The 8,641-nt window shown below is 48.2% G+C and overlaps 1 protein-coding gene across 1 annotated transcript; it reads right to left on the minus strand.

The window, feature by feature from the left end:
* Positions 1-3,048: 3,048 nt before the first annotated feature.
* PIK3IP1 (phosphoinositide-3-kinase interacting protein 1) lies at positions 3,049-6,753 on the minus strand (the record flags this gene model as incomplete). The annotated part of the gene is made up of 4 exons (XM_009081935.1): positions 3,049-3,413; positions 4,015-4,376; positions 6,355-6,433; positions 6,568-6,753. Coding segments are annotated over 3 exons (473 nt in total), but the record flags the coding sequence as incomplete, so codon positions are not given.
* Positions 6,754-8,641: the final 1,888 nt, after the last annotated feature.

Consider the following 8,641-nt stretch of genomic DNA (forward strand, 5'->3'; position numbering starts at 1 on the left):
TGTGTGGTGTATGTTTTTGCATGTGTTTCCCAGAACAACCCACTGAGATTGCATCAGGGGAGGGAGTGAAAAGCCCTAGGAACTGGGCAGCTGTCCTGGAATACCTTGTCTATGGGGAAGCATGTAAGAATTTTTGTTTTGGGTTTGTTGGTTGGTTTTTTTTCCTTCTGTCTCTGAATACCTCCAAAAGCCTGCCTAGAAACACTAAGACTGAGCTCTGCTTGCCCCTCCTGATGGTGAATAAGGCAGGCAGCAAATGAGCCACTGGACCGTTTTCAGACCCTGCACCTGCAGTGAGTTTGCCTGCCCAAAACCTTAACCTAGGTGAAAGTATTTGAACCTGAATGTGTAGAACTGCACTAGGCACTGGCTGTGGACATTCCTGGAGTGCTGAAGCTGCTTGAGCTCTTGACCTATGGGCATGAGGTGACAGAAAGGGTGGTAGAAGGTGCTCATCGGAAAGCCAAAGGTTTGAAGTGGCTCAGACCTTGTGCGTGCACAGTTGCAAAGGGGAACTTGCCCAAAGTTACTTAAAGGATGGACTCATGAACAGAAAAGTGCTGGAAAATGTCCCATCCTCCCTGGAGTGGCAGCTGGAGAACTAATAATTCAGTTGCCATTACCTCATCCTTTCCTGCAGGTTGTGCAAGTTGGCTCCTTTTGAAGGTCCTTCTTGCAGCTGCTGCTGCAGCACCTGAGCTGATTCTCCAAGATGAAACTTTCCTCAGGGTCATTTCCTGCTTCAGGGGAGAAAAAGGGCTTGGAGTCAGTGGGATGTGGGTGGGGGTGTATTTTTTTCCAGTACTTACTTTCTTCCTCCCTCAGTGGGAGAAGAAGAAAGCTACTGCTGCAGTAGCTCACGTGGTTGGCAGAATTGAACAAAAAGCTGGATCAAGTCCTGCTCTTAAGGTTCACAAACATCATGGTTTAACTGGATTGTTAGTGTGTTCCTTGTTCCCCTCCCTCCCTTCAGCATTGAATGGTGGGGAATGGGTGTTAGTCTTTGCTGTTACTTTAATTGCCTCCCCCTACCCATGAGTTTAAAGTATTATGTAAAATAACATGGGACCAGCCATCACCTGACAACAGGCGTGCAAGGGGGCATGTTTTCAGTCTGTGTAGTGGTGTTTTAGAAACACTGGGGCCTCCCTGTGCTGAGTCAGTGGAGGAGCCTCTCTAAACTGGGTCCAGTGGATTCAGGATTGTTAATAGTATTTGCCCTTTCATCCCCTCTCCCAGGCTGGTTTGCGAGGGGACCTGTGAAGGGGAGTTCTGGGTGATGTTTGGGTGGGGTTTATGAACTGTGATTTGCACAGCTCCGTGTTCTAACTAAGTTAAAAAGCAGCAAATGTATGCTGTGAAAACAAGATTTTGTGGTTTCTGTGTTAAATAAAACAGGAAGCTGTTAACTTTCTCAGGTTCGTATTGTGATCACAAAATGGCAACATCAAAACTGCTCAGATGAGGTATCATCTAGAACACCCTTTCTTGAATCAGTGGGCCCTGCTGCAGTTACAGAACTGCACAGTCACAGTGCAAGTGCCCTGTAGGACTATTTACCTGCAGTGATGGAAAGAGAAGTTGTCAAGTTCTATTCATTGGTTGGTTGCTTTTTAAAGGTGGACAGGAGTCAGCAGAACATGGAACCTCTTTCCATCTTCCTTTTCTAATCCAAGGATAAAAATACAGCCTGTTCTGGAAACTCATACTGAAACAGGTAGTTCAAGGGACATTTGTTAAGGCAACAACTGAATGAAAATGCTAGCTCTGTCAGTGCCTCTTGCAACGTGCTATGCTCTGTTTCCATCATGCTTTACAAGGAATGGAGCTGCTGCTGAGCAGCACCAAAGCAGAACTGACCCGTGTCAGTGCAGGAAGGGGCTGTAACCAAGAGTCTTCCCACGGGCTGTCTTGAGTCAGCACAGCTCACAGCTACTTTTCAGGAACAGTGTCCCAGGACATGGCCAGCTGCTGGCAGCAAGGAGACAAGCTCCATGTCTCTTGTTAGTTCTGGTGCTTGGAGGCACCAGTTGTAGGGTTTTACCTTTGGGCCTGGCAAACTGGTGTCTTCCCTTCTCCTCAGTTCAAAGTCTCTGACAAGTGAAAGGATGCTGCTCTGGCAGGAGAAATCCACGATCCACACAGGTCTACAGAGCATTTTTCTTTTAAGCTTTAATACAAGGTAGCACAGTCTGCACCTTCTCATAATGAGGTATTTAAAACATTTTACAAAGAAATGGTATTCAAAGGCATTTAAAAATAAAACATTTCCCTTTTCTGAATCAAGCATTAACACTAAAACCTTTGCTGCCAAGTGCTGCTCCCTGTTAGGCCCACAGCTATAAAGCAGATGGCTAGAGAACTTACTTGAATGGCTTGAATCCCCTGAGATGGGGACGGATGTTTCCCTGAACTGGCCTTGCCTTGGTGCCTTTAGGGAGCCACTGCAGCAACCATCCCTTCCAAACCCCCTGAAATGCTCATAAAAGTTGTTACAAAACCTCTCTCTTAGGGCCAGGCTCTGTAAGTAAGTAGTCTTGCTGCACAAGCTGTGTGTATGACAGAGGCTGGGCTAGGAGCCACGCTGTAACTTCAGGATCTTACAAAGCAGCTGCTCTGTCCTGCCCTTGGAGCCAGAGCTGCTGCATTGAGATCAGGGTGACCTCCACAGGTTGGCCACTCTGTCCAGTGCTGGCTCTAGGAAGCCAAGGGAATTCGGAAGAGGATGTTACCTATCCTCAGTGTTTAACCTGCTGTAAGTAACTGAAGGGCAGTTTGTTTTCTTCACTCCATAACCATCTACTGCTGGCCTTTGGTCTCCTGATCTGTGTAAGTGCACAGGAGGTACAGACAGACCACCTGAACACCTACAACTGTGGCTGTGCAAGTAGCACCGCAGGGGAATGGAGACGTGGCCTCAGCCCTGGAAGACCTAGATTTGTCAAGAGCTTGAGGAGAGCTTTTCCAAACTAGCACTGGAGCTAAACATACTGTTCCTGGCCCAAGACATCCCTCAAATAAACTCTTCCTTGGAAAATAAACTGATCCAGTAGCAGGGTTATAGACAGTGTTTCCAGCTCTCAGTCACTAAAGCAAAAAGGCAGGAACTACAATCAGAGTGTAATTATCTAGCTAAGTCTGTCATGAAGCTCCCCTCAGTCCCTGCAGTACTGCTCCCTCCTGGGGTTCCAGGCTGAAACTTAAGTAACAGTGCACACCGTTAAATAGGAAAGGAACAGAAAAAGAGGAAGCCAAGACCACACTCCAGGCTATGAGACCTGTGGCCAGATGTGAGCCTGGCCCATCATCCCCCCCAGCTCCTTGGCACACCACGGAGATAGGTGGGAAGAAGCAGCAGGGTCCACCACACCAGTCCCCAGCTGGTCATGCACTGAATGGTGCCCCTCAAACAGATTGTGATTGTGATGGTTTGAGCTGGAGTAGAGTTAACTTTCTTCATAGAGGCTAGTATGAGGCTATGTTTGGGTTTTGTGCTGAACACAGAGTTGATAATGCAGAGATGTTTTTGTTGTTGCTGAGCAGAGCTTACACAGAGTCAAGGCCTTTGCTGCTTTCCGTACGGCCACGCTGGCAAGGAAGTTGGGGATGCATGGGAGACTGGGAGGAGACACAGCTGGGACAGGTGACCCAAACTGACCAAAGGGATATTCCATACCATATGACATCATGCTCAGTATATAAGGTGGGAAGAAGAAGGAGGAAGGGGGGACATCTGGAGTGATGGCGTTTGTCTTCCCAAGGAATCGTTACGTGTGATGGGCCCTGCTCTCCTGGAGATGGCTGAACCCCTCCTGCCTGTGGGAAGCAGTGAATTAATTCCTTGTTTTGCTATGCTTGTGTGTGCAGCTTTTGCTTTCTCTGTTAAGCTGTCTTTATCTCAACCCATGAGTTTTTGTAGCTTTTACCCTTCTGATTCGCTCCCCCATCCCGTTGGTGGGGGAGTGAGTGAGAGGCTGTGTGGCTCTTGGCTGCTGCCTGGGGTTAAACCACGACAGTGATGAATAGCCCATTGTCCTGTTCCTCTGCATCACCTTCATCCGGCTTTCATCAAAAAGAAAACAAAATAGAAACGAACACACACAACCCCTGCACTCACAGTGGGAAGCTGGAGGCTTTGCTCAGCCTGTATCACCCCTGCCCGAGCTGCTCAGGCACCAGGAGTACCCGCCTGCCCCATGAGGGGGCCACTGCCGTCGCGCGTGTCCTCCACAGGTGTCTGGTTGGTGTGCACCACGATGGTGTTCTCATCCACAAGCTCACAGGCAGGATTGGTGAAGGCTGACAGTGGCAGTGTGATGCGCTGCATTTCACGCTCATAAACTTTCTGTTCGTGCTTCTCCTTCAGGTCTTTCCCCCTAGATTTAAAGAGCAAAACACGTGCATGGGATGAGTGCCACTGCTTGGAGGCAGACTCAGCAGAGGGGATATAGTAGAGAAGAAGGGGCTTTGCTATGTGCATGGGATGAGTGCCACTGCTTGTAGGCAGACTCAGCAGAGGGCATATAGTAGAGAAGAAGGGGCTTTGCTCTTTAAGATAAACAGAGGATCCCACCTGAGCATCTTTAAAAAACAAGCAGCTAAGTGAAGTCTGTCCCACCCCCAAGCTGGCTTGATTCACTGACATTGAGCTGCTAAACGATGACTGAACAGCCAGGCCTCTCCTGCAAACCACAGAGCTGCCATGTGTTTCTTTATGCCTCACAGTCCCACAGCACTGCCTGGTGCAGGCCCAGGGGAGCAGTGAGACAGCACACAGCCCGCTGCTGTGGAAAAGAGCTTCTGTAACCTGCTTCATCTGAGACAAATATTGGAGGTGGTGACAGCTTCTGCCTTTTGTTACAGCAAATTAAGCTGTCCCTGAAAGTAATAAAGCTTATTTCAGTGCTGGCCCTGCCTTCTGCCGCTGCCACAACCAGCTCCTCAGCCCACCTCAGTCTCCAGCCTGTTGCTAAGGGAAGGAACACCTCTGTAATTTGTGCTGAGGAAGAACTGCTTTGCTTTAAAAATGGATTTGGCATTAATAGCATGTTGTCTCCAGAAAAGCTATGTATACCAAAAGCTACTAAACCCATTAAAGGTTTCTCACCACACCTACCCAAACCTGCCAGCTTGCACATGCAATTTTGAGATCAAGGCAAGGAAGGAGACAGCAAACCTGCACTGCAGTCCTGCTGTGACCTCCCTGTTACTGGAGAAGCAAAGCTGCATTTGGACAAAGCCCAAGACTGGTCTATTGCTTCTTCCCGCCCAAGATGGGAGTGAGGTGGGACAGGCACTGCTCGCTCCTCCTGGGGCTTGTGATCCCAACCAGGCAGAGCTGCTGGGGTTTCCTGTCAGCATTTTGGCAGCTTTTCAAAGCTGCCTACAGGCGTGCAGCAGTGGCTGCTGTTCGTGCCAGCACACAAGACAGCATTCTCTGAAGTGACGCCTCAAATCAGATTCCTCGACAAGCAGCACTCTGTGTTTTGCCCCTTACGTAACACTCCTCCCTCTGGTTTTCTTTTTTTTGGTCGGCATTTATTATAAACACTTACATAAGGACATGTCCCAGCTTGGGAAAGGGCTCCTTCTGCTTGGTTGTGTCAGACTGCTGTCAAACAGCCAAAACACAGAACAAACCCTCCCAGAGGAGGGAGCCTGGGCCTGTGCTTGCTGCAGCGACAATCACTGCCATTTGTTAATCCTGCCCTCTCTGTTACAACTAAGCTGCTTGCTACTGCCACCACCCTAGCAGGCTGCTGAGCTACAGAAACATTTCTGTGCAACACAGTGAAGTGGATGAACAAATAATAACTGAACTATGAATCAAAACTGACATTAAAGTATATAGGAGCTTTGGTAAGATGAACTTTGACCACCAAAAAAGTGCTACTTGGTAGTCAGCTTCATAGCACACAATGCACGAGCTGCACGAAATTCGCCAATCGTTTTTCTTCTAAAGCTAGACTAGGGAAATCAGAGGAACAGGTGGCCTGCTAGAAGGATTGCTCTTTTTCTGATCACAGAAGAAACTTCCTCTGAGGGCACCTGGGATCTGCTCTCTCCAGCTCTTACATAAAATCCAGCTCCCCTGGATACATCTGAGAAAGCCACATCAAGGCACACATGCACATGCAAAACCCAAAGAATAAAGAGGTCAATTTGAAACTTTAAATGGGACAGAACACCACATTGATGGGTGAAACAGAGAATGGTGCAACAAGCAAAACGTTTGCTAAATGTACAAAACATATACTTCTGTCCCTTGTCCTTAGTATCTGGTTGAGTCTACAGGTGCTCAGACATTCCTGTTCTATATACACTAGCTTTTGGACAAAGAAGAACAGCACTCGCCTCTTATAGACGTATCCCAGGACAACACCAGCTCCCATGGCAATGATAATCACCATCATGATGAGTCCCAGCACATACCCTGTGAAAAGAGAAAGAAATAAGACTAAATTAGAGGCAGTAGATCCAGCTATAACATTTCTGTCAGAGCCTCAGAACAAATCCATTCCGCCAGAATTACAGGAATGGATCCACCACATGATCCTGGGTTTGTACCTAGTGTCCCTAAGTCCTTCTTTTCTTTGGAGTTCATCTGCACTCTCTGACTGATCCCGATGACAGGCTGCACTGCGGCTGCCTCGCTCCGGGAGGGCAAGGTATCAGCTGGTTCAAACACCTGGTCATCCTCCTGAGAAGTACCAACTTCTGCTGTAGGGACTGGGGCTGTGGTAGCTGTAGCATCTGTTGAGAGGGAAGAAAAGATACACAACATACCAAGCACTGATGAATACTTCAAAACAGCACATGCCTTGCAAGTGGGACAGATCTATACTGCTATCACCAAACTGCCTTCAAAGCACACTGACAAACATTTGTTCCCTCTTCAGTTGTTGCCAGAAATCCTACCAAAGCAGACAAGAAATGTACTCCTCCCCCCACTTCTGTCTGACATGAACCTATTTAACTAACAGTCCAAGGCACCACCACAGATAAGACAGAAGTCAGACAGCAGAACGAAACGCAGCTTGAGGGCATGAGTCCAGGGGATGCACAATGATTTCATTTAATGTATAGATCGATATACAGGCTGCAGCCTCAATCATGCTGAACAGACGTGAACAAGATTATGAGAATCTCCATCCCAAATCTCCCAGGAGCCTATTTATCTCTCTTCTGCCTCAATCTTCCTGACACAGGAAGATTTGACAGGAGACTCCAGTTGGCATGAAAACAACCTGGGGATATTCTTCCCCATCCCCTCTTTGCAGTGGTGTAGCAAACTCTGTCAGCAGACAGGATGGGTAAGTCAGAGCAGCCCCCCAGGCAGCACAGCCACAGACTAGTGTAAGGACAGCAAGTTTGTCCTCAGCCAGGGCCCAGACAAAGGCAGCCAAGGATGGACACTCATCGCACAGGTTCCTTCACAGCCCTATTTTTTATCAATGCTGGGTTTTCTCAACAGCATTGAAACATTTTCAAAGTAGCTCCTCCTTTCCCAACACAGTTCAAATGGAAACTGTAGCACAGTAGAAGCTGTGCTACAGTGTAAAGTAGGTATCTATTACCTGTTCTACACCAAAACCCCTACGTTTTGGAAATGTTATGCGTAGTATGCATCCACACCTAAAAACTCTCTCCACCTGGATCTTGCCCTACAGCTGGCAACGTGGATTTTCTATCTGCAGCCATTTTGAGTCCTCTGTGGAATGTGAAATGGAAGTAGAGAAGGGGATTTAGAGACAGGAAACCAGGGTCTCCTGCACTGCACGGTAACTTCAGGTAGGGTCAGCCAGGGAAGCTGAACTAAAGATTGCTGCTGGACATGACTACCGTGAAAAGGTGCCCACTCTGAGACACAAAAATCGTCAAACCCATTAAATATGCAAATGGCTGAAAGGTCGGGTAACTCTCCTGATCCCAAAGCTGAGGACTGTTTTGAGTAAGGCTCTTGGCAGCAGAACATTTGTGTTGCTTCATCTTTAGGGAAAAGCAGACAAAAAAAAGAGCAAAGTGAAGAAAAGAGGAGGGTGTTATATGTGTGGGAAAAGTATTTACATGCAAGGATAGCAACCTCAAGGGACAGTGGAGTGCATAAATCTTGCAGGGCTCAGAAATAAGTAAACAGTTCAAAAAAACCCCAAGTGGTTACTCTGGCATCAGTCAATACTGACATCTCTCCCTGAAACAAGCTTCAGCTACAGTTCTCTTGGCAAACTGTTTCCCACTGTGACTATACAGTAGAAATCTGCTGTTTGGGGTGTTCCATTTCTTACTGTCCTCCCTTCATTTCTCATTTTCTCCAAGTTCTTTTCCCCACCTGTACTCAAATCCCCACTGGCAGTCGTTTAGCAGCAGGACGCTTGGTTAGCCAGCTATGACATGCCCCACGGTAACAGTCTGCCAACACCTCTGCAGTTACCAGATTCCCAGCCCTCAGCCTTCCGCAACACAGCCAAAGAGCCCTGGTGACGGGGAGAGGGCTGGGGGCTTTCCACAGGCCTTTTCTGGCGCTAAGGTTAAAGCTCTAGGGGCGGAGAACGGCAGAGCTGGGGGCAGATGTGCCCGCAGGGCTGGGGGATAAGGCGGGGCGCGCTGTGCTCCCGGGGCGGTTTGTGCGCGGGGGGAACCC

Source organism: Acanthisitta chloris, unplaced genomic scaffold (assembly GCF_000695815.1).
Source record: "Acanthisitta chloris isolate BGI_N310 unplaced genomic scaffold, ASM69581v1 scaffold6939, whole genome shotgun sequence".
Lineage (NCBI taxonomy): Eukaryota > Metazoa > Chordata > Aves > Passeriformes > Acanthisittidae > Acanthisitta > Acanthisitta chloris.